This window comes from Cyprinodon tularosa, unplaced genomic scaffold (genome assembly GCF_016077235.1).
Source record: "Cyprinodon tularosa strain WSP-4 unplaced genomic scaffold, ASM1607723v1 ctg265, whole genome shotgun sequence".
Lineage (NCBI taxonomy): Eukaryota > Metazoa > Chordata > Actinopteri > Cyprinodontiformes > Cyprinodontidae > Cyprinodon > Cyprinodon tularosa.
In genome coordinates this window covers 1052338-1079180 of record NW_024038969.1, presented here as the reverse complement: position 1 = coordinate 1079180, position 26843 = coordinate 1052338, and the positions used below count along the sequence as shown (strand labels likewise).

Below are 26843 nucleotides of genomic sequence, written 5' to 3'. Positions count from 1 at the left end.
CGTATATAAGGTGCATTCCAGCTTTTGCTCCAACGTGACCCACTTTGATGAGGTATTTTTAAATGTATGGAATCGCGCAGTATATTTTATTTTAGTCATAACAGGCAGCCGTGTCTTATAATGTGATGTTGAGTGTGAAGTTGCTGTGTGTGCTGTGGTGGAAGTGGGAGCCCCACCTCCTCCCACGCTCCGATGAGTAGAGAGAGACTGGAGAAGAGAGCTGGGGAGCAACTAACATACCCACAGTATCTCATCACTTGCTCACTGGAAATGCTTCAGATGGGCTTCTTATAGTAGCAGAAATGCAATTCCTAACGTTTCAATTTAGACATCCTGTGCGTCTTTAGTGTGGAGAAACTTGGAACAAATGGGATGCGCATATTTTTGCAGGGATCATGGTTTATTTGTTGTTGTTTTTTTTATTTATACATTTATTTTGAGGAATGATGGTCTCCATACGGACTGAAAATTCTTATTTGCGAGCTTTGTTTTAAAACAGACCCAAATCCAAGACGAACTGCTGCGCTTTACCTAGAACGGAGAGCTTTCCGTGCTGCGAGATCTAAGAAACGACGCGCTGGGCGCTGGATCCCATCAATTTGATGAAGAAAGTTCTTCCTTTGCAGTCGACTGGATTTTTAAAAGATTCCTTGACAGAGGTTTGAGGGTTAGATACCTGCCTCTGTGGACATAAGCTGCGGACGAGCGCTTACGAACAAGTCTCTGGCTCAGGTACTGATGATGTGTTGCGCATCTTTTTAAGTTTATGTTTTCCAAATGAAGCCGTTGAGGTTTTTGCATCAGCCATCTAATACGCTTTTGGTTAATGCCACAAGTTGTCCACTGTGCTGCGTAATAGGCAAGCTGCAGCTGGTAGGTGTTACAGGTTGATAGGATGCTGTGCTGATAGAGAGAGGCAGCAGTCCAGATCTGTCACCCACATTCAGCATTCGCGGCGTGATTGATTAGACGATGCATTTCAATTAAGACACATCCGACGAGACCCAACTTCCAGCCTCCAGTGAGTGATGGCATGAAGTCATTAAGTCTGCTCAGCGCACTTGAGCGACATTACGAGTGCATGCGCTCCACTCCTCAATCTGATGCGCTGATTGCATTTTTTTTATAATACCATTAGGGTTCTTTGAAGCAGAAAATTCGATCCAATTGTATCAACCCCAAATTGTATAAATTTTTTTAGGTCCGACCTGAGCGCAAACACCACACTAATCGCCATCATTAGTGAAGGGGGATTCTTTATTTGGCGTTCTTTGCCAGGCAGTTTTCCGCAGATAATGGTTATAACCACTTGAGAATAGTTTCCCTACGATTGGGAGAAGAATCGCGCTCCTAATTGGGAGGAACAGACCTTTGATCAGTGTATCATTTCTGTTGAGAGTCAGGGGTGTTGTTCCCTCCTCACCACTCCACCGACCACCAGGCACATTTTAATAGCCTGTGTGCCACATAGTGATATAGTCGAAGTGCCCACATGCACTCCAGGCTATTTGGCCGTCCAACGAACAAAGCAGATCAAAATAAGGCAGTAACCCACTTTCACCCCAGTGACAAACCTATCTATCTATCTATCTATCTATCTATCTATCTATCTATCTATCTATCTATCTATCTATCTATCTATCTATCTATCTATCTATCTATCTATCTATCTATCTATCTATCTATCTATCTATCTATCTATCTATCTATCTATCTATCTATCTATCCATCCATCCATCCATCCATCCATCCATCCATCCATCCATCCATCCATCCACCCATCCATCCATCCATCCATCCATCCATCATTTTTTTGGGGTATATTTCAAGTGCATTGCTTGTCTGTGATGTTTTTTGCCACTTGGTTGTACTTTAACAGATCTGAGTGACCTAGATCATAAAGACTAAATTATAAAGAGGGTAATGGTGGAAAAGAAATACAGTTATAGGGAAATGTGCATTAATTTGGATTGATATCAATGCAAAATTGAAGTAGAATTCAGTAATAATGTTTTTTTAATGGAGCACAAGGTTCTCTCTGTAAAAAGGAGCTGATTTAAGAGCAACATTAGAATAAGATATGGATAACAGCATGTATAAAAGTCTGAAATGACTTTGAAGAAAAAGAAAAGTATTTTCTGAGGCAAATTTTTTATTTGTTCGTGACTCCGGAAAGGGCTAATAATAGGTAAACAAAGTCTTTACTGCACCTGTGTATAATTTTTGTCTGTTTGACAAATTTATTTATCAAAGTATTAATAATATATCTATCTAGCATTGGATTGAGCTAACTAGCAGTCCATCTGGGTCATTTTTTTTTTTTTTTGAGTCCAGATAAATGGCTCTAATTTATTTAAACGCATCTTAAAGCAACCAAACTGGGTAACTGTAAATAATTTTTTATGTTGTATATTTAAACCAATCGTCTCTGTAAACATTTAATTGTTTGCAGAGGCTCTAATGGTTTGGGCACCCCAAGCAGTGGCTTACACTGCTTTTGTCTCAATTTAACTCTTTCCTAAGAAAGCGGAAAATAAATGCTACGAACTGTCAATCTGCGCAGTCCTCCCTTTAAAACATTGTGTAATGTTTGATTGTTGCTTCTTTGATCTCATTGTATTTAGTGTACGCTTGTGCGTCTGATTGCAGGGACCCTTTATCAGTGTTTTCTGCGTGTCTCTACATCTAGCTAAATGAAATGGCAATGGACCTAGCAAATTTTCCCCAACCAAAGACCATCACTTTCTCATTATGAGATGGCCGGGGGGTTTTACACTCAGTCCAAGTGTGCAGCCATAACATTTTGCAGTAAATTCTATTGGGTGGATCAGCTGTTTAAGGGCGACCCATAGCTTCTAATACTACCTATCATAAATCATGCTGTTGGGAGGGTAATGGATTTTACCTGTTATACTAGCTAAAGGCGCAGAGTCAGCCGATACATCAAACCACATCGTTGGAGAAAATCATTAAATCAGCCGTTATCTCTCCATGCTGGCTAAGCAGCGATGAGTACATCCTACAGGGAGAATTCGTGGCCTTGATTTGTTACATGTAACAGGTGAAGACGCAAGTTGTGCCAGGGGGTTCAGCTTTTCTGTGGGATTAGAATCATCTCTTGCTCTTGCTGTAAAACAGGCAAGAGAATGAGATCAAAGTAATCTATTTAATAACTTCTGCCTTTTCTTTCCTCTTACGCTTCACATCATTTACACTCATGCCTCAGTAATTTTGCTCTGGAGTCTTTTCTGCTGGACCTGTGGAGCAGCCAACTTAAAGAGTAAATGTCACCCAGTCAGTCACAGAGTTGACTCAGGACGCAGATAGTCTGTCTCTATGGTAACCAGAAAAGGTACACATGAGCAGCACTCCAATTCTTCCTTCTTATTAAAAGTCCCAATTTCTGTTTAATGATATAACACATTTTTAATAAGTTACTAAGTCTTTTTGTGCTTCTCCATCCAGTAAAAGTACTTTAGAGTAAAAAAAAACACAAAAAACACTTTAAGATACTGTAAAAGACTTTACAGCAAGGGTAACCAATTAAAAATCAGTGGTGTCCGAAACAAAATCATCAACCACTAAATGTCCGGAGACATTTTTGATTATAATCTGTTACTTTAAACAGAATATAACACTGAAATATAAAAGCAGGTTTTAATGCATCTATGATATAATTTTTAAACAAAAAGATATATAAAAAAAAAAAAATCTGAAGTGTTTTTTGAAGTAGAGAACAATCGTTCAGTTTGGTATATAGACAATTTCCTGATTCACATATTTTATAAAACACCTGAACTGACCTTTTTTTTTTTTTTTTTCTATGGCTTAATGAGAAAAGCGGGCTTTACACTGCCCTGCAGGACTTTAAACCTGGGTTTGATTGGCAACAAAGCCATTCTCAAGCACATATCCAGGTGCTCATTTTGAGCCTGGATCGATATTTATTTTTGATTATGTTCATGGTGTGGAATCCTACTTCACAGCAGCAGGTTGATACAAACATACTCAAATTGTGCAGGGTCATCTTTGAGCACGCCATCTCACTTTTCTTTCACTAGTTCAAAACAACTTTTTCAGCAGTCCACGCTTTCTCTGCTCTCTTTTTCTTTTCGTCTTCTCCTTCTTTCCCACCGCACGGCTTGCCAAAGGTTTGCCTGCTGTGTCTAAAAGTAGCTAGTAGCAGTGATCCAAACTGACAGCTCATTGGCTAATTTGTATCATGTGTAGCCTGATCCCGGACGCTCCGGATGGCTTTACCATATTAACAAGAGAAGCGGCGCAAATTAAGTTAGCACTGTCGTCGGACAACATGATAAATGTTTTAAATCAGGTTGGGTCCGGATTAGCCAGCAGGTGGGTCCGGATCCGGGCCGCGGTCCGCTAATCCGTGACCTCTGCTTTACAGCCTTAGTCTTATTTCAGTTGAAGGAAATGAATAGTGACACATTTTTCATTTTACTGATGATGTTACTGATTTTGAAGTTTGCTAACTGATGAAATGCATAAAAACCCTTTCTTTGGACAAAATAACCTTAAAGAATGTGTTGGTACTGCATTTGTTGTATCAGAAGATTTATTGTAAACATGTAAATGAGCAGACGCAAAATTATATTTATTGGTTCTTAGGTTCTATGTTTGGAAAAAAAAAAATCTAATACATTTTGACAGTTGCTTGAAGTGAAAATGTGTTTGCAGGAAGACACATGTAGGGATGTTTTGGGATGTTTTGGGAATGATGAATGAAAAAGATCTGTCTTTAGTAAAGCTGAATATATATATTTGCACTGTCTTTTGGTCAGTGTAGGAGTTAGTTTTGCACTTAGCAAAACATCTAGGAATTTTTTTCGCAGGTCATTTCTATGGCCATGTTCAGCAACCTGAGCTTCAAAAGTGCAGAAAGCTTTCTCTATCAAAAAAAAAAGAAACACACTTAGAGGTGGTGTAAAAACATTGACCGTTGACACTGAAGTTGAAATGTGTTCTTGAACAGTTGGAGCCAGCCGAGTGGTGTGTAGTGTAGATTACATATGAAGCGTGGTATGTCTCTCACTTTCTTTAGAAGGTTGAGAAATTCAACATTAATAATGGTTGAGCCAAAGGAGTATTTTTTAAAGCATTATGCTGTTTTAGAAAAACATTGATATAAACTTTTAGATGCACAATCTGAGGAGGAGAACAGCTGAAAAGACAGCAGAATATGAAACAAAAAATACAAATTTATTATTTAATGGTTAAGTGCTAATTGTTTTGTTTATAAGCTTAGTGTTGATTAACAATAAATATCTCCCTTAATCAAAAAACTGAGTTTTGTTGTGATATCTACAAGCAATCAGTCAGTCTGAGATTCTTTCCACATAATATTGTTGAGTAAAAATATGACAATAAAAGTAAAACAGTTTTTTTCCTTGGATTTCAGAATTATTTTTTTTTAGAACTAAAATGTTTGGAATGACAGGATCCAACTGCTCCTTGTTAAAACAAGAAAGCAGCAATTATTGTACGGGGCAAAAGTACAATCTTCTTGAGATTAAGTGAGGCACTAAATATAAGATAAAGCCATATTGCTATTCAGCAGCTATGCTGAGAATGAGTCATAGACATGTTTTTCTATAGAGTGGCCTTGCAATAGTTTCAATAATCTGAGGCAGAGTTTTGGATCTTGGCAGCAACTGTCAGCTTTAAATCCCTTCTTGTAGTCTTCCGGCCTGCCTGAAGGCAACAATCCCATCAGGCAGTTTGATGCTGTCTTTGAAGGCCCAATTCCATATAGTGTTGCAGGATGCTTTCACTTTTTTTTCTCTATGTTGGAACCATCTGGACCATTGGCTGATCACACCATGTGGTTATGTGCTGAGTGCTGCTTCAGAGTTAGAGTTGAAATGTTATTCTTGCTCAGAAAATAGATCTCTTGATTGGATTAAAAGTGTTACTTCTTCAAAAAATCACTCTCTTCAAGTCACATTTAATGAGGTGTTATGATAAAAAGATTTGTTGGTATTTTCAGCTTTAAAAGAAACAACAATGTTAGTAGGAAGCAATTAGTGATAAAGATATTCACCTTCTGGAACTATAACAGCCTCTCATAAAAAAAAGACACAGACTGTAATTCGGATGCATCTGTTTGACGACATACTACATTATTCAAGTCAAAGATTACCTGTGGTGCTGCTAGCAAAAATTTGTGATGCAATTTTGAATTCATTTTGGGCTTCTCATTAAAAAAACAAAGTGTCTCTTTTCTTGCTACTGGGTCTACTCAGGTAAAGTTTGAAAGCATAGAAATGTTCTTTCCGAATCTTACTCCTACTGAATATTTCAAAAATATTTTTCATCCCTATTATTATACATTTTATTCCAGTGCAAGCAAAGACCTTTGCTAAGAGACTCACAATGAAACATCTGATTTAACCGGAGTTGTCAGGACTCTAAAAAGAAAAAAGCATTTGTGCTTTGTTGAACAGCTAACCTCCTGCTCCTCTGTTTGATTTAATGCTGAATTGGGATCTGCCTGAATCACTTTGTAAGTCTTGTGGGTCTCCACAGTATCTTGGCTACAGTTTATAACCAAGTCTTGCTAAGAAAAAAGCCCACAGAATTAGGAAATGCTAGCCCCAGTTTAGCCCTTCTAATTTCTCAATTCGGCTCAAGTAGCACTTTTTCTAAAACAGAAGAGTAGGTTTAGATGTCTCTTCACCATCTGACTGCCTTTAGGAAAATGAATTTTATGTCACTGAAACTTTTGACCTAATGTCCTTAGCTGGGAAATTGGAACTAAAATGTCAAAGGCTTGGTTGGCTTCAGTAGAATTCGCCTTATAACATGCCCTCGCTACATGATAGCATATTCCACTAACAACATGAATTTTCCATCAATGTAAACAAAGAAAATGAAAATACCAATTCACTGGGCTGCCAGGCACAAAGCCATCTGGAAGACAGGCATGAGGCCAACTGGAAGGCATTAAGTCATGAGTGTCATCAACCATAACAATCATGTCACCATCAAAGCATGCCCACTCATGTTAGAAGTGGCTGTAATAGCTGAGGGACAGTTCACGCTAAACAAAACATAATGAAATCAATTAGGGTTTTTATATCTAAATGGCCATTTTGTAAAGGACTAGACTTAACTGCCAAAATGACATAAAAAGAGACAGAGAATAATATTTTAGAGGAGTTAAAGCTCATTTCATGACCATACAATGCAATGAATTGTACACATACAATTTCTACAAGTTCTCTCTGGAATAATATAATTGTTAAATAGTATTTTATTTATAAGAAATTGATGTTTTGATTTGGCCATATATTTTGCATCAGTATCTGGCTGAAAATGAAGACCTACCTTACCTTTACTGGTGGAGTCAAGTTGGGTTTTATCTAAAATCTCTTGGTCTTTCAGCTTATGTTGTCCTCCACAGTAACGAGGTTCTCAGGACCTTTTGGAAAAAGAAACATAGCATCGCACAACCAACACTGGTTAATAGTGAAAATTGTTACTTATCTAGATTGTCTTTATATCTTTTTTTTTAAACCAATTTCCCCCTATAGTGTAATGTGTTGGAAACACAATATGGTCATCATGGTTTAATCTGGCCAAAGCACATCCTTCCAGTTAAAGCCCTAGTAGGATGCAGCAAACTTCACGTTTTTGTTTGTTATGGTAAGACAGAAAATATTAATTCCCAAACAGCCAGAACCAGTAAGAATTTAAAAAGAATGAATGGTTATTATGGGACCCTAAGATTCAGATATTTGCTGCACTATAAATACAAAAATGTCCCTTTTACAACCCCTACAATGCTTTCTGTGGTTGTAAGATAAACCTTCACCCATCTCCTGCCTTTTTCTGTTAAACTTCCAGTTGTGACTTTTAATTAATTTCTCTGATTAGATTTCAGCACAATTAGACGAGCACCAGTCACCTGCCTTATTAAGATTAGTACATTTGTCTCATACACATAGATGTCTTTCCTTTTTCACAGGGTGACCAAGAGTAATCAAGCTCTATATTTTCTTAAATTTAACCCCCAAAGAAAGAGGAAGACATGGATTTAGCGTTCAAAGTTCCTATAAAATCAGATACACTTTTAAAGCATGTATGAAATTAGAAATTAACACAGTTTAGTTACATCTAATTAAAAGGGATTATAAAGGATGCTTATTTTGCTACCGGATGTTTGGTTAAAACAAGTATTTCTTGATATATCTTTTTTTTCCCATCCTAAATTAAATTATGAATAGTTAAAAAAAAGTATTCAGTTTGAGATTTGCTACAGTAGTTCCTTTTTTTGGCTTTCATCACATCTTTACTGGGTGTGGGGAATGGGTACAATCATTGTAACCACTGCATTCACACATTCTTTTGTAAAAGTTGGATAATATTATACACATATATATACACTGAATTAAGGGCATAACTAAACATGTAAAACTATGTGTTCCTAAAAGGTGTCTCAAGTGTTGCAGTGTCGATAATAATGTTAGTCTAAGCTACAGAACTGTTTCTCCACTGTGTATTTGCTGTGTTTGTCATTTTGGCTGTCTGTTTCACTTGCACAAGTAAACACACACAGATACACACACACACACACAAAAGCACCACTCACTGTTCACGCTACATTGACTAGAGGTCCTCCCCCCCACAAATGTAAAAGTGGACACATCGATACAAGAGCAATTAGTGCATCAATAACAGGCACTTCCAATTTCAATGTATTCAGAAGGAAATGGGATTTTTCTCTGGATTTCTCTGTATTTGGGTTTTGCTTCCTAATAGTCCACATTCTATTCCTCTGTAGAACATCTTTTCATGTAAAATGGGAGAAATATCTCATCTTCTTAAAATTGGAATAATATTACATATATCTTGCATCCTAAAAGTTTGATAACCGTTGAAAGAATTTAGTATTTTTGGCCATTCGTTTCAGGAATTGATTCTCATATTATAGCCTTTATTTTGATCAGTATAGTTTAAATATATTAAAGCCCAATATTTAGTGTCTCAGAGAAGTAGACTAAGTAGGAAGAATAGAAAAATATATTTTTCCCTGAAATGCCAGGTATGTTCATTTCTATGGACTAAGTGCTTGATTGAGCCTCTTTTGGTTAAATTATTGTATCAATGTGATGTGGCATGAGAGCGATCAACTTGTGGCACCGCTTAGAAGTAATGAAAGGCCAGGTTCCTTTGACAGCAGCCTTCAGGTCATTTGCATTTTTTGGATCTGGTGTCTCTCATCCTCCTCCCGACAATACCTAAAAGGTTTCCATGGGATTTAGGCCAGGTCAGTCTGTTGTAAAATCAAACACAGTAAGACAGCTACTAAAGTAGCTTTTTTTCACCTTTGGATGTGTGCAGGCAAAATATAAATCTGTATATCTGTAAAGCTTTTTAGATAAGGGAAACCTTAAAAGGTTATAAAATGTCCTAAACAGTGTCTGCAATAACTTTGGTCTTCAGAAAAAAAAAAATGGACGAACAAGGCCAGATAACATAATGCCTTAAATCAACACTGACTCTTAAACCCTCATACTGGACTTCAAGCAATACGGATTCTGTGCCAGACTGTGTTGATTTCTAAATAAAGTGGCAGATTTAGCTTAATCTTAAAAAAGGACTTTGAGCCACTGAGAAACATTCTGCCTCTTTCTCTCAGTACACTTAAAAAAAACAACTCATAAGATTTACTAAAAAAATATATATTAAGTATTTGCACTCAAATGATTTAAGTAAAATTTTATGCTGCAATATCAAGTAACACTCAGTTGCCACTATCATGTGTATTCTACTTTCCATTAGACATAACAGTTGTGAAGATATTAAATAACACTTATTTTATTAAATCCAAGTTGGATTTGTTTAAGCAAATTAAGTAAAGCATACTTGTTTTTCATAGGCACAAACATTTTTCTCAAAGTTTTAAGTAAATCTAATATCCCTGTAGTATTTGCTGTTATGAAGTACTTAAGTAGATATCAATTATTTTCTTGTGCTTGACATATTGATTTACTTTGTTGCATTATGTTACATTATTCACCAATATTAGTTAATCATTGCCAGCTTTCTTTTGGTAAATGTTACCAAATTAATTGAACCAATAGTCTATACATTTAATATACATTATATAGTTTATTTTTCGTTTTAAACGGTTTAACAATAAAGTAAATATCCTTTTGTATTAAATTGCCCAGCCAGAAATTTGACTATCCATCCATTTTTTGTCAGGCTTAATCCCAGTTAGGTTCACGAGGGATGCTGGTGCCTATCTCCAGATATCTATGTGCGAGAGACGAGGTACACCCTGGACAGGTCACCAGTCTATCACAGGGCAACACAGAGAAAAACAGGACAAACAACCATTCACGCACACACTCACACCTAAGGAGAATTTAGAGAAGCCAATTAACCTAACAGTGATGTTTTGGGACTGTGGGAGGAAACCAGAGTACCCTGAGATAACCCATGCATCTACAGGGAGAACATACAAACTCTATGCAGAAAGACCCTGGACTGGGAATCAAACCCGGAACCTTCTTGCTGCAAGGCAGCTGTGCTAACCACTTTGACACTGAGCAGTCCTCTAACTGGAATCATAATTTTCAAATGTGCAATTAATAAAGATTAATTACAAAAATTTCCTCATATGTAAAATCAAGAATATTTAACACAATTATGCTCAAAACAACTTCTGGGTGAGGGTCAGTACAGAAACAGCCACTTAAACCTTGACGAGTGGTCTAAAGATTATGTATGCCTCTATTTAAAAGAAAAAAATGTATGTACAAATATAGCATTAATAGTAAAAGTGCATTATGTTGTACTGCATTAGAATTTGTACTGAAAAAAGATATGGTTGGTATGTATGTAAACAAGAAAAACACAGTATTTGTATGCACCGCATTCAACACAGATCTGGTAATTTAGTCACTACTGAAATATGTGATAGATATCTTATGTAAACCCACAGTGTAAACCTACACAGTGAAACAGTGCAATTTCAACATTAAAACCAGTCAGCCAGACTACTGGATAAAATCAACACAATTAAATATTAACAGCTTAAACTGTCTAACCATTCTCAATGAACAATAAAATACTAGATATTTGAATAAGGGTATCTGTTGTTATTTTTTGCCAAATAACATATAGGCCTACCTTTTTTGGCAAAAAATAAAAACCATTAATGACAGGCAGCCTTCCACTAAGATTAACTGGAACCCACTGCTAATTCTTGGCTTTTGATGCCACATTTTCCTATCCTAAAATGACAAAGTCATGAATGCATTTAGGAAAGCAGCTTCAAATTCAGGGTGTTTAATTTTGTGGACAGTTTAAATCCATCAAATTCCAGTAAAGGTTTTGGAAGACTTCAATAGTGTAGCGTAACAGGGGAGGGTATGCCAAGTTCAGGGCATATATCAGTCCCATGAGCAGCGAGCAGGCTTTTGCAGCACTATTGCACCCTGCCAGAATGACTGTCATTGGGACTACCTCTTGCTCTGTGTGTGATCATGTAACGTCTGGACTCGGAGCAGAATCAGTCCTGCTATGAGCTACAGTACACATGCGCCATGCGTGGGTTTCAAAAGGCTACATTTTTAGAGTAAAGTTTATGTAGTATTTTTAGGTTTATGTACATAGTGCTATTAAACATTTAAATTGTATAAGGACATCTAAGTAAAATTTACTGTTTCCCTAAAGTTCATGTATAACATTTAAAAAATTTTTAATTTTATTTGAGAATCTTTAGTTTTTACCAGAGATGGCAAAAGTACTCACTTTCCGTACTTGAGTAAAAGTACAGATACTTGTGTTAAAAAATACTTTGGTAAAAGTGGAAGTACTGATTAAACTTCTTTACTCAAGTAAAAGTAACAAAGTACAGGCTTGTAAATTTACTTGAAGTATAAAAGTAAAAGTAGAAACCACTTTTTCCATGCCGTTGCCTACATTTTAAATGGATGTCTGCTAATAGGACTAGATCTCCGTTGTGTTTATTTTCAATCATCTCGTCGTCCATACTACTATGCTAACGCCACTGCCACCAAGCTGCAATGATTTGCAGCGAATGAATACCGCCGAATCTGTCGATTCATCTTGTAGTGGTGCGTCAAATGCAACGTAGATTCCCATCCAATTAGATTGAATTTGGTATTGATGACGTGAAAAATAATAACGGTAACTCCATTGAAATGATTCAAAACTAAAGTAACGAGCCAATTTTTATAAATGTAAGGAGTAGAAAGTAAAGATATTTGTGTAAAAATGTAAGGAGTAGAAAGTAAAGATATTTGTGTAAAAATGTAAGGAGTAGAAGTAAAAAGTCGCCATAAAAATAAGTAGTAAAGTAAAAATATCAGAAAAATCTACTTAGTACAGTAACAAAGTATTTGTACTTTGTTACTTCCCATCTCTGGTTTTTACTGACGCTTAAAATACAGAGTAGAAATTATGACGAATACTTTAATAGAGTTTACTGCACCAAATAGTGACTTTTTTCAGTGCAGTCCTTGTAAGATACCTGTAGTCCACATAAAGGATTCATCTGTGCACAGTGTGCTGGCAAATGTGCTGGCTTAAGCCTGACATGAGTTTCACTCTCTAAAAAAAAGCAAAAAAAAATATTGAAATTTGTCACAAGATTCTACATTTAATAGATGTAAATGTGTCTTAAATTGACTTGAATTGAATGGACTATTTCTACAGTCTAACGTTCTGTAATTCATTCAGCTCAGACACAGAGAAGAATAAGCATTACAAATTATACAAGTGATCATCGGTTAAAGAAAGCTTTTTTTTTTCTTGATGAACTGCTGATAAAAGACACCTGCTGTTGCCATGTCTGACTGTTTACCACTGTCCAAGCTATCTAAAGTAGTTGAGGCATGAACTGTCTGGTGTCCCCTTCCCTCGTATTTCTGTTTCTCCTCTCTTTATTTCCTGCCTCAAGTACTTCCGAGGGAGAGACACAGGTTGTGATGAGAAATCCGACCTCACTATCTTTGTGGGAAGACATTTCCTGTGCAAAGGATCTTAAGGGCAAAAGTGCCACATTATTACTGTGTCATCAATAAGCTACAACACCATTTTTTTTTCTTTTTGTCTTTTCGACAACAAAATGCATTTCTTTTTTTTTCCAGTAGTTTGCTTACTGTCTACAGCATGTTTGTGTGTGTTCAAGTGGACTTGGTTTTATGACCGTGTTGCGACTTTAGTCTGTTTAGACACTTACGTCATGGGGACTTCTGTCCTTATGGGGAACAAAATCCTGGTCCGCATATTGTAAAGTTCTGTTTTTTGAGCCAGGGTTAGGTTTAGGACTACAGTGTGTATTCATGTCAGGTAAGGGTTAGGTATATGTTGGTAATAGTTAGGGTTAGGGTAAGGATCTGGGTTAGGCCATATAAAATGAATGTAATTCAATGATATATCCCCATAGGTCTCAAAAACAAGAATGTGTTTGTGTGGAGGGGTAAAACTTACCTACCATATTTTTGTTTCTGTATCTGCTTAAAAAACAATGTAAAAGGTAAATGTAAGTTATTCTATTATCAACCTTTTAAATATTTAGATTTTCTTACTTAGAAGATATCATGACATATAATTTTAAACAGGCCATTCAACATTTGTTTTTTCTTATTTCAGCAACTCTACTAAATAGAAGGAAATTAAATTATTCTGTTAAGAGAGTGGCCAAAAAGCAGAATTGACTATGGATTGGTCTAGCCTGACTAATCCCTGAGCCATAAGAGCCAGTATTGATTTGTATATTCAAGCAGCGCGTCAGTAACACAAACATACTGTAGGTTTACAGCAGGCACTGAAGACGCCAACATCAGCAATACATGATAAGCACTGGTAGTGTGCTCCCCTGATGCACTGCAAATGAAAAAAAAGTTTAAAAACGTTTCCACCATTAAGTTTTTCTAAGCACCAGACCGTGATGCTTAACCTCAGTGATTTGCTCCTATTTCAATTACCCATAACACACAAACGTACACACGCACGCACACACACACGGATAGCTCACACAGCTCCCCCACTCAATGTCTAATGGTATAATACAGAAATAATGAGTCTCTCTGGTTGTGAGTTTTCGTATTACAATTTTATTTGATTATTCAGCTGAAACAATCCACACTGGCCTTTCAGTTTGTTTTATATGTGGGCTTGTAAGATTTAATTTCATGTTCTGTCATTAATTTCTACATAAAATTCATAAAGCTGAAATATTCATTCAAGCTCTTGAAGCTTTGGGATGGAAACAGAACCATTGTGGTATGTGGGTATTATTGCTTTTTTAAATAAAAAAAGTACAGCTTTCTTTTTTTTTTTTACCATCGCCTCTAGCTTGGCTTAGGTTTCTACAAAGTATTAACAAGAAATAAATAACTTTACAGACATAGAGCAACCAGATCACAATGTAATGATTTTTCCCTGCTGACTAAATATTGGATTCTGAAGTGCAAGAGCTGTGGATATGTGCCCTATGGTTTTACTCTTAGATAAAATACATAATTATTTCCTGTGAAACTTGCTCTAGCCGGGAACTTGCTAAAGGAGAATGCTGAAGAAGGATTTTCTAAGAGGATTTGTTTTCATTAGCATCATTATTTTCATCATATTGACCCAATTTATCTTCTCTCTTTATTTTTACAGGCAGATCTTCTGATGACCTAATGGAACTGAATTTACAAGCAGTACTGTTTTGGGTCGTGGCGCTGCACTTTGGCTCTGCCGACGGCAGTATCCTCTATCGAGTCCATGAGGAGCAGCCCCCCAACACTCTCATAGGCAGCCTGGCAGCAGACCAGGGGCTGCCAGATTCAGGTCACCTCTACAAGTTAGAGGTGGGCGCCCCTTACCTTCGAGTTGATGGGAAGACAGGAGACATTTTCACTACAGAGATTCCAATAGACAGAGAGACCCTCCGGGACTGCCGTTCCCTTGCTAAAGGCAAGCCATGCTATTTGGAATTTGAAGTGTCAGTAACCGATCTGATACAGAACCAGAGCCCACGACTTATTGAAGGACGCATTGAAGTACAGGACATCAATGACAACACCCCGCAATTTCCCTCTTCTGTGCTCACCATCTCAGTACCTGAGAACACAATCATGGGGGCATTATTCTCCATACCTTTAGCCACTGACAGGGATTCTGAGAGGAATGGAGTGGCTGACTATGCGCTGACTGCAGGCCCAGATGCAGCAACCCTATTTGGTTTACAAGTGGCTGATGACAGGGGAGGGAAACTCCCACAGCTCATCGTCCTAGGCAATTTGGACCGTGAGTTAAAGGATTCTTATGACCTCACCATCAAGGCAGTGGATGGAGGAAACCCTCAGCGCTACAGCAGTGCTCTGCTCAGAGTGGTTGTGACCGATGCTAATGATAACTTGCCCAAGTTTGAAAAATCCTCATATGATGCAGAAGTTTCAGAAAACAGTCCGGTGGGGCACTCTGTGTTACAGGTGAGATTGTTAAAAATATGTGTTTTAAAATGTGAATTGCTTAGATTTGTCTTAATTTTTCTTTTGTTTGTTTTTTCTGCAATTATTTTCAATTATTTTCTACTCTGATAAAGCCACATTTTAATGAGAGTTAGATGTACAAAAGATATTCTGTTTTAAAACGAACTTACTGAAAGTGTTATGTAGGAATGGATTGATTTAATATCACCATGATATCATAACTTTAGCGAAAAAGTTTGAAATCATAAACATTTTTAACTGTGTATGATGATGAAATCATTCATATTTAAACTGTAGAACATTTTCTGCTACTGCATCTTAAGCTGTGTATTTGTAATTATAATAATGCTATCACCACTTATACATAGAAATGCAAAATACAGAATAAATAACTGATTTATTTTATTGCTGGTGTGTATTGCTCAGAATAGTATTTTTTGCGATTCCGTTATTCACAGAGATAATCTTTACTCGTATATTAGTCAGGCAATCTACTGTAGTGGTTTGCATGCAGTTGGCAGGTTAACAGGTTTTAGCCTGATATCATTCAAACTGAAATTGAAAAGACAATACATTGATGCGTGGTACTTCTTATCATTTTTTTTCATCAAGTATTTTCAAAGCTTTAAATGACAGAAAGTGTAGAAGCTGTTTTTTTTTTTTTTTATTCAGTTAACTAGCAGTGTTATGACACAAATAGGGGACATCGCTAGATTATATAATCCGTACAGCTGTAGGAAGCTCTCTAATCTCTCTGATGTTTCATTTTAAGAGTTTAAAGCAAACAAACAAAACTTAACATTGTATCAACTTTTATACTCTTTAAACCAATCAGTAAGATGGATTGGCATAAAAAAAGCATCTTAAGGAGGGGGAATTGCTCTTAAAGATGGCAGAGGCAATTAAGCATTGTAAAAATATTTAAATATTCTTTGTCTATCAGTAATACATTAACTACCCCACCGTTTACAGTTCATAGAGTTTAAAGAGTTCAAGAATCGGTGAAATGTACATAAGCTAATAATCAAGATTAATTGGAGGCCTGTCCATCAAATGCAGAAAAAAACACGTTTGAAAATTTTAAGATATGCTGAGTTCTTCTCTAAACAGAGATGATGTTTTAAAGGTGATTGAGTGAAATTAAAATACTCTTTGATGATCAGATGACTTAAAATGTTTAATAATTTCATAATAAGTGCAGATGCCATGCCCATCATAAAAAAGAAAGGAAATGAATCATTTAATCGGCAATCAGCACATTGTTGAAAAGCTTGACTACGATAGTATGGAGAGACATCAGTAATTATTGTATCGGCAGCTTACATCTAAAACCACACTTAATACAAAAACAATATTCAGAAGTCTAATATTCAGAAATATTTCAGGAGTGATTCAGAAGTATTTCAGGGGCGATTCTTTAAGATATATATATATATATATATATATAAAGTATATATATCCTTTACAAAAAAGATTAGTTCAAAAATCCAGCTAATTCCACCCTTGGTTCTTAACTTTATTAGGCTGTACTTATATAAAAGTAGGGGGTTCATAGTTTGTTGCTGTATGTGTTTTGCTGGCTTCTTAGTGAAAAATGACTTATTTATTTTCTGAAATATAGTATTTCTTCATACTGAGATAAGGTTTTTCAGGTTCTTCTAAACAGTTCTTTTTCTGACTTGCTATAAGGTCTCACCATCCTTAAACTTGTTAAAAAAAACAGTATTACACATACTGTAGGAAAGCTTTAACACAGTATACTTTGATAGTTAAAAACGCTTCTTATTGCTTGCTTTGGTGTTATAATGTCAGAAAAAGAAAAGAGGGATAGTAACATTGTCATAGTGTAGGTATAAGATGTTCTGTGCAGCATTCTCTATATATATTACTTTGAAGTCTTTAATCTGATTTCTATAAAGAAAAAATGTTGCCCTAATATGTTACCATATGTCTCCCTATAGATATAGATAAAGAGATAGACATAGAATAGCTACAGTAACACAACCATCAAATTTAAAGTGGGGAGCCATTGAGAAAATTTTTTTGACTGAAATGCACATTTTGTGCTTCTAAAAAAAAATTAGTAAATCAAAGTAAACTATGTTATCATGCTTGCTTTGATTTACTCAGATGATTAGTTTGTTATTTAAATATAAACTTAAATAATAAAATAACACCAGTTTCCTTTTAAATCCACCAACATTTGTTGCTTGTGATTTAAGCCGTTAACCGCTTGTTCTGTTTCCATTATAGGTCAAAGCAAATGACTCTGACATGGGCCCTAATGGAGAAATTGAATACACCATTCACCAAGCAGTCGACCCAGTGCCAAAACTCTTACGAATTGATCGATCTACTGGCATTATCTATGTCAAAGGACCTCTGGACAGAGAGGAAATCAGCAGCTTGTCTTTCTATGTGGTGGCAAGAGATAAAGGTCCTCAACCTAAGAGCTCTAAGACGTTTGTAACTATTGAGGTGACTGATCAAAATGACAATGCTCCCGCAGTGGAAATTCGTGGAATTGGTCTTGTGACTCACAGTGAAGGAGTGGCCAATATTTCAGAGGACATGCCAGTGGGGACAGCTGTTGCTTTGGTCCAGGTTTCTGACAAAGACGAAGGAGAGAATGCTGTAGTTACTTGCGTGGTTGCAGGAGATGTTCCCTTTCAACTTCGCCCTGCCAGTGACTCTCCCACTGACAACAAAAGAAAATACTTTCTTCAGACAACTACACCACTTGACTTTGAGAGAGTCAGGGACTACAGAGTAGAAATTGTTGCGGTGGATTCGGGAAACCCAGCACTATCCAGTACAAACTCCCTAAAAGTGCAGGTGACCGATGTGAATGACAACTCACCAATATTCTCCCCAACATTGTTTGAGGTAGACTTTGCTGAAGAAAACCAACCAGGTGAGAGGATTTTAGATGTCACTGCTACAGATGCTGACAGTGGCACAAATGCCCAACTCTTGTATAACATTGTGGCGGACTCAACCATTAAAGCTTTGTTTGAGATCGACCCCAACTCAGGGGAAGTAAGAGCTCGAAGCCCACTGGATCGTGAAAATAATGAGCGGTATGAGTTTCGAGTCACAGCGGCAGATAAAGGATCGCCTGTTCACAAGGGAACAGCAACAGTTGTGGTAAAAGTTCTTGATCGCAATGACAATGAGCCAAAGTTCATGCTTAGTGGCTACAGCTTTTCAGTATTGGAAAACATGCCTCCCCTGAGTCCTGTCGGTATGGTGACAGTTCAAGATATGGACAAAGGTGAGAATGCTCAAGTTCACCTCTCTGTAGAACCTGATGGGGGGAAGTTTGTTGTTCAGAATGGAACAGGTACTATTCTTTCAAGCATCTCATTTGACAGAGAAAAAGAAAGTAGCTATACTTTTCGTTTAAAGGCTGTGGATGGGGGAGAACCGCCCAAGTCTTCTTATGTTGGTGTCACCATTAATGTACTGGATGAAAATGACAATGACCCTGTTATTACAAAGCCCTCCAATTCTTCCTTCAGGCAGTTATCACCTCTAGCATCCCCAGACAGCCATGTTGAAGTGGTGGAGGCTGAAGACCTGGACAGTGGGCCGAATGCAGAGCTAGTCTTCAATATTGCTGGAGGAAATCCTTACCAATTATTCCGCATCTCTCCCACAACTGGAGAGATTACTCTAGCAAAGGAGATGACCCGCAAACATGGGGGACTGCATCGTCTAGTAGTGCGTGTAAGTGACAGGGGAAAGCCTTCACGCCATGCTACTGCCCTGGTTCACATCTATGTCAATGAAACAATTTCAAATGTCAGCTTAGTGGAATCCCTGGTTGGACACAGTCTTTATACTCCACTAGACAGGGACATTGCTGGTGATCCTGACAGTGGTTTTGCTGCACATCGCAGTAACATTTTGTTTGGCAGCCTTGCCGGTGTGGCAGGAGTTGTGATGTTGATCTTGGTTGTAGTCTTTATCCGCCACCGCATTCAGAGAGAAACAAAGAGTGGCTATCAGGCAGGTAAAAAAGAAACAAAGGATCTGTATGCCCCCAAGCAGGCACCAAAGAATGCCAAAGGTAAACGAGGCAGAAAAGGCAAGCCCCCAAAGTCCCCAAAGCCCCTTGGAGAAAATGAAGAGGTCGGCCTTCAAAAGGGTCTGAAGTTCAACCTTGATGGAGTCAATGATAGCCCCCGGATACACCTGCCCTTAACATATTCACCAGGAAGCCCAGATATCGGCAGACATTACCGCTCCAACTCTCCCTTACCTTCAATTCAACTGCAAGCCCAATCTCCCTCAGCTTCTCAGAAGCACCAGGCTGTGCAGGACCTCCCAGCAGCCAACACTTTTGTCGGAACTGGAGGAGATGACAACTCTACCGGCTCAGACCAGTACTCAGATTACAGCTACAAGACCAGCCAACCCAAGTATAGCAACAAACAGGTAAATAATGCTGGTCTACTTTTTAAGTGTTCCATTGAAGGAGTAAGTGTTTGTGTGTTGATGTTTTTTTTGGGGGGTAACTGATAAGGATTAGGTAAATAGCACCAACAAATTTACATTATGAATTCAGCCCTTACATTTATTTTTATTTCCTTAAGGGAAAGTATGATCTGAAGTTGAAGAAATACCGATGATACATTTGGCAAACATTCTATTAGTATCATCACTTTGGACATTAAGTCTTTCAGATTTGTTACTATTATTTCCTTTTGTTCTCAATTTCCTACACTTGAGACCAGTTTAATTTCTAAATTAATAAGATAACTAATGTTCAATATTGATGTCATACTGATAACAGTATGCCTGATTAATAAGAAAAAATATATCAAAGATTTTAACTGTTGGCTGATACATTTAGGGACATGGTATTTGGCTACATTGCAAATTCCCTGTGAGAATTCAAAAGTGAAAATACACTTTTTGTTCATTTCCTGGACATGTAGAGAACGGCAAGACCTTTCAAGTTTTTTTTTCCATCAAATTGACAGCAGAATTGAGCAGGCAAGGTCCATTTTTTCTGTTACTCACTTCTCCTTTTGCACCCGACCTCCAGTGCTCTGGATCTCCACAGGTCACTTGCTCTTATCTCCCTGCTCCTTATGCTCTTATCTTCTCTTATCTTGACAACATTTGGCAAGACTCAAATTGCCATGGAAACAGAAAATATTAATAGACTCAGAGGGGATTACAAACAGGAAAAAAATGGAGTCTAGGGATTGGAAACTAGTGTGTCTTTAGGTTTCTGTGTCATTTGCAGTTGTCTGAATGTACAGTATATGATGGACTAGGCAAGTAAGAGTGTATACATTGTATGCAAATCAGCATTTTATAATAAAAATGAGGCAGACATCTTATATCGTTGAAAATTACAGTATGTTGTATAATGATTACACTTGTCCAGATGTCTTGATTTTATTTCTATGTTTATGACACCCCTTTCATTCTCAGGGTTTATATAGTACTGAACTACAGGTGCTGGTCATAAAATTAGAATATCATGAAAAAGTAGATTGATTTCAGTAATTCCATTTAAAAAGTGAAACTTGTATATTATATTCATACATTACATACAAACTCATATATTTCAGATGTTTATTTTGTTTAATTTTGATGATTACAAATGACAACAAATGAAAATCTCAAATTCATCATATCAGAAAATTAGAATATTGTGAAAAGGTTCAAAATTGATGGCCCCTGGTGCCACACTCTAATCAGCTAATTAACTCAAACCACCTGCAAAAGCCTTTAAATGGTCTTTCAGTCTAGTTCTATAGGCTACACAATCATGGGGAAGACTGCTGACTTGACAGTTGTCCAAAAGACGACCATCGACACCTTGCACAAGGAGGGCAAGACACAAAAGGTCATCGCTAAAGAGGCTGGCTGTTCACAGAGCTCAGTGTCCAAGCACATTAATAGAGAGGCGAAGGGAAGGAAAAGATGTGGTCGAAAAAAGTGTACAAGCAAGAGAGATAACCGCACCCTGGAGAGGATTGTGAAACAAAACCCATTCAAAAATGTGGGGGAGATTCACAAAGAGTGGACTGCAGCTGGAGTGAGTGCTTCAAGAACCACCACACACAGACGTATGAAAGACATGGGTTTCTGCTGTCGCATTCCTTGTGTCAAGCCACTCTTGAACCACAGACAGCGTCAGAAGCGTCTTGCCTGGGCTAAAGAGAAACAGGACTGGACTGCTGGTGAGTGGTCCAAAGTCATGTTCTCTGATGAAAGTAAATTTTGCATTTCCTTTGGAAATCAAGGTCCCAGAGTCTGGAGGAAAAGAAGAGAGGCACTTCATCCACGTTGCTTGAAGTCCAGTGTAAAGTTTCCACAGTCAGTGATGGTTTGGGGTGCCATGTCATCTGCTGGTGTTGGTCCATTGTGTTTTCTGAGGTCCAGGGTCAACGCAGCCACATACCAGGAAGTTTTAGAGCACTTCATGCTTCCTGCAGCTGACCAACTTTTTGGAGATGCAGATTTCATTTTCCAACAGGACTTGGCACCTGCACACAGTGCCAAAGCTACCAGTACCTGGTTGAAGGACCATGGTATCCCTGTTCTTAATTGGCCAGCAAACTCTCCTGACCTTAACCCCATAGAAAATCTATGGGGTATTGTGAAGAAGAAGATGCAATACACCAGACCCAACAATTCAGAAGAGCTAAAAGCCACTATTAGAGCAACCTGGGCTATCATAACACCTGAGCAGTGCCACAGACTGATCGACTCCATGCCACGCCGCATTGCTGCAGTAATACAGGCCAAAGGAGGCCCAACTAAATACTGAGTGCTGTACATGCTCATACTTTTCATGTTCATACTTTTCAGTTGGCCAACATTTCTATAAATCCTTTGTTTTTATTGGTCTTCAGTAATATTCTAATTTTCTGATATGATGAATTTGAGATTTTCATTTGTTGTCATTTGTAATCATCAAAATTAAACAAAATAAACATCTGAAATATATGAGTTTGTATGTAATGTATGAATATAATATACAAGTTTCACTTTTTAAATGGAATTACTGAAATCAATCTACTTTTTCATGATATTCTAATTTTATGACCAGCACCTGTATAGAAAACCAAAATCATCTAACTTCAAAGATGCCTTGCCTCAAAAGACAGCATAGCATAGGGCCTTTTGCATAAACAACCACAACTGCAGATAGAGTATAATTAGCAACCTAACATGACTGACATCTCTGAACTACACCGAGCAATACTTTAAAGAATCAAACAACTAGATCTAGCAGTGCTGTATTCATGTCGCCACAGTGCATTTTCTATTAAAGGATGGTGATTATTTGAAAAATGCTTGACAATGATTTATTTTCACCCAACACAAGATGACAGAAGCTTTCAAGAAGCTTCCCACGTTGCAGTGTCACAGGTACTAAACAGTGTGACACCCTCTGAGGCTTTGGAGATAATGTTTGCCACATGGACAAAAAAAGAAAAGAAATTAGTAAAAATAGAAGGGGAAAACATGGCACTGAGTTCTGAACATGTGTAGGTGACAAGTTTTCTGTGGAGAAATCTTCAATACCAGCCTCACAGTTGACTGGGTGGTGGTTGTAGCAGATGCTAGCTGACAGCTTAGGTGATCATAAGCCTTTTGGTGGGTGGAGTCAGTTTGGAGAAGAGTCACCACTGTCTGTTTGACGGACAGCAAAAGGGACCAAAATGACTGCAAGCCACAGGGTGTGTCTTTTTTTTTGTGTGTAGTGCCAATCTCGATGGTTTGTGTGTCAGCTTACTCCTTAGTTGGAAAAACACTAATTGTGGCTGTTGAACAGCTGTAAGCTCTCAGCTTTTGACAGTGCCGCGCATTAAGTTTTTCAACTTCATAAACAGAGACATGGATTAGGAATGGTTGAAGTGATTGACAGAGAGCGCGAAAACACGGGCAGATGCTAGAGCTCATATGACATACCTCAGCAGATGTCGTCTCATGTATGGCCTACCCTCTCACATCAGGAAGAACAGATTGACCAAAATATATAATTAAAGTCACTGCCAAGGGATGTGACAGATGTAGAGTCGTGCCCTTGCGTTAATTAACTGTGCTGCTCTCAACAATGGCTTTTCATTTGAAATGTGATCAGGCGTCTGGGTTTGATGCACAGTTCGCTTCATGACATTATGTCTAAAAATGACTGCTTATTTGCTTTCAGATTATGAACACACAGAGGGATTTTAGTTCAACTTTATGAGCTCTCTAACATTTTGTATCTAAAAATCCTTTACTTTCTCTTCTAAGGCTCTAAGTACAGTTCAAATATTGCATTTGTATTTACTTAACACACGAATAATACCTGTGGCATGGACATGTGTTTACCTTTGTATATATTGACTTTTTGAGTAGATGATTAGATATTGAGGCTTTATAGAGCTAACATGACTTAGCTTTCCCTGATTTTACATAGGCATAACAGGTGGGAACATTTAAAACAATGATAAATTGTGTAGAGCCTCTTCAATATATTTCTAATCTTTCATGATCAACTTATATGTTTTATTGGTAAGGAAAATAAAAAAAAGTAGTATTAATGCAGATTTGTTTGAAAAATGAGGTGCCCTACATTGATAACTCTGCAAAGAAATGAAAAAAAAGTGTGATTGCTCAAATTATTTTCTTATTTTAATTATTTAAGTTTTGGATTTTATGATTGTTATGATGTTTTAAAATTGTGTCAATCTTAGTTAAGAACAAAGTCACCCATAGCGCAAGTTTCCAAAGAGGCGGCCAAAATGTTTGCCACTGCTTATCTTACTGGGTGGAGGAGCAATAATAAAAACAAATATACCACTTTTTAAGACTGTTATCATTTGTACAATGCTTTCTATAAGTAGTTGTGACTGTACCTGGTTTATTCTGCTGTTGTATTTTTTTATCATACTGTAGTTAAAAGTATAATATCAGACAAAAATAACTTGAATAAATACAAACTTGAGTCTTCAAATCATGATTACTTTGAAGTAGAGCAAAACATCCAATTCACTTATCCCTAATGTGAAAAACACATGTATCTCCTGACCTAATTGTCATGTCAGCCTCAGTGGGAAACAGCAGGCAATGTGTCTTTTACATGGTTGTATATAAACATTTTAGTCATTATTACTTTGTCAATGACATGTCACCTTTACAATCTTGTATTACACTTGAAATAATTATTTGAAAACTTGTGCTTGTATTGATGGAGTTTTCATTTGGTCTGTTATGAAAATAGTTTTAAGATTTCAACATAGCAAAATGTAAAAACAGGAAATGTGTAAGGATACATTTAATGTCATGGTTTTAAGGTGTTTGTCCCACATGCAGACACAGACGGGGGAAAAGAGAAGCAGTTTAAGATGATAATTAGACTACACAAAATCGTCTGTGAACAGGGGCCACAGACGAGGTTTGGAACGTCAGTGTTCAGAGTTCTGCAGGAGGAAAGAGGAAACTGATTAAGACTAGATGAAGCTAAAGAAACCTGCGCTGTTGCTGCCCTGCTTATAGCCAGGTATGGATAACCTATCCGGGGAGGGTGAGTGGAGGAATGGGTTCTGTAACTCACAGCTTTCCGATGGGAGGAGGTGGCTGAGCGACAGCAACAAGGTTAAAATGATCAAATGTATGCACAGCAGCCTTAATTGATTATATACTCCAATAGCATACCTGTAAACAAAAACAGACATCAAGATCTTACCTTCAACAAGAACTATAGAAACTTTTTAATGGAAAATGTTAAGTTTCTCTGGGAAGTTTCATAGACTAAATCTCTCATTCTTGCCTACTTGAAGTGACACTTAACAGGGAGGTTTTTAAGCTGATTGGCTAAAGCAAGAAAATTGTTTCGCACTTCATATTGTTGATTTAAACACCTCGATTTCAATACATTTCTGTGATACTACTACATTATTTTTCAAAAACAAAAGCTTTTATTTGTTTCTCAATTTTTTTATATTTTCTACTTGATTTAGATATTGTGAATAGATAAAATAACCACCAAAATACTGTACATATGCTTTATGTCTATTGTTTGTAAAGGTTTTCTTGTTAAATTATCAAAGAGGTACCTATTACTTCTCAATACTGAGATATGTTAAAATAAATATGTATTTGTAATATATGTATATATATTTTTTTATTTAATTTGTTTAAAGTGAATAATAAAAATATATTTTTTTTTTAAATCACAACGTTATCTCCCTTAAAATGATGGCTCTAGGAACAGCCTGAGCTTGAATATTTAAATACTTTACAGCCAAGAAAGACTTACTGAGGGTGCCAAAGCCCCCACAGATGTGTTAGATGTCCTAATTAGATCACAGCACTATGAAAGCATGTGCCAGCTATATGTTCTAAACCACCCCTTTGTTTGCTTTCAGTACACTAAGAAGTATTACTGACATCAATTTTAAAATATTTTGATCTCCTTCTCAGACTCATGGAGAAATTCTCACTGTCTAATTGCTTTAGATTAACCCAGTTAGGCAAATAATTTTTGAATTGTCTTTTAGGAGGTAAAATATTATATAAATAACACACTTGCTCTTAATGGGCCTGCAAATAGCATTGTGCAGTATGCCTTATACCCTAAGGGTAAAATCTAAATAAATAAAGGAATCTAATGACTAGGGCTGGGTACCGAACTTCGGTTCTTTTATGGTACCGACCGAAATGCTTCGGTTCTACAGGGTATCGAAACATGCCTCGTCTTTCGGTACCAAGTTTCGGTGATTGGCTGTAACACTTAACGTGATTGCGTCATCCAGGAAAAATACACAGGTGGTCACGCCTACAGCCAGGGTTCATGTGTTTCTGTTGTGAACTGGTTGTGAGCGTCGCGGAAACCCTTTAAAATGCCCCCCAGGTCAAAAGTGCGGCTTCACTTTATTAAGACTGATGCTAATAGTGCGCAATGCAATACATCGTGCACAGAGACAATTTAAGACCGGAAAGTTGCTCGGTGTTTGACTGCAAGAAGAGCGGACCGCAGCCGGCGCGACCATCCTCCTCTCAGCAGCCCGTGGGCAGAGCAAAGCCAGAGCGGAGTAATGCTGTAATAATGCTGCAATTTCAAACTGGACGCAGCAGGAGAAGCAAAATCACGTCTGCTGCTTCCTTTTTTGATGCTTGTTCCAGCTTCTGACGCGCGGCTGAAGCTGCTTTGCTGCTCTGGCTGCGCGGTGCAAAAGTGGCTCTGATGCGCGTTGGGCGGAGCTACTCTATCCTTTATTTGCCTTGCAGCTATATTTGCTGTGATCAGTGGGAATAAAGTAGTTTTATTATGTTTTTAAGTGGGAAAATCCACCTGAAAACTTAATCACTGCAGTCAGTTCATCCATATCAGCCTTCCAATATTCT

General features: G+C 37.4%; 1 protein-coding gene across 1 annotated transcript in view; it reads left to right on the top strand.

Moving 5' to 3' along the window:
* The first annotated feature begins 209 nt into the window (after window positions 1-209).
* pcdh1a (protocadherin 1a) overlaps window positions 210-26843 on the top strand; it is a 147864-nt gene continuing 121230 nt past the window's right edge. The window contains exons 1-3 of the mRNA XM_038289189.1: window positions 210-732; window positions 14665-15479; window positions 17733-19919. Coding sequence (XP_038145117.1) covers window positions 14685-15479; window positions 17733-19919 — 2982 coding nt within the window. The 5' untranslated portion in view covers window positions 210-732; window positions 14665-14684. The remainder of the gene's footprint in view (window positions 733-14664; window positions 15480-17732; window positions 19920-26843) is intronic.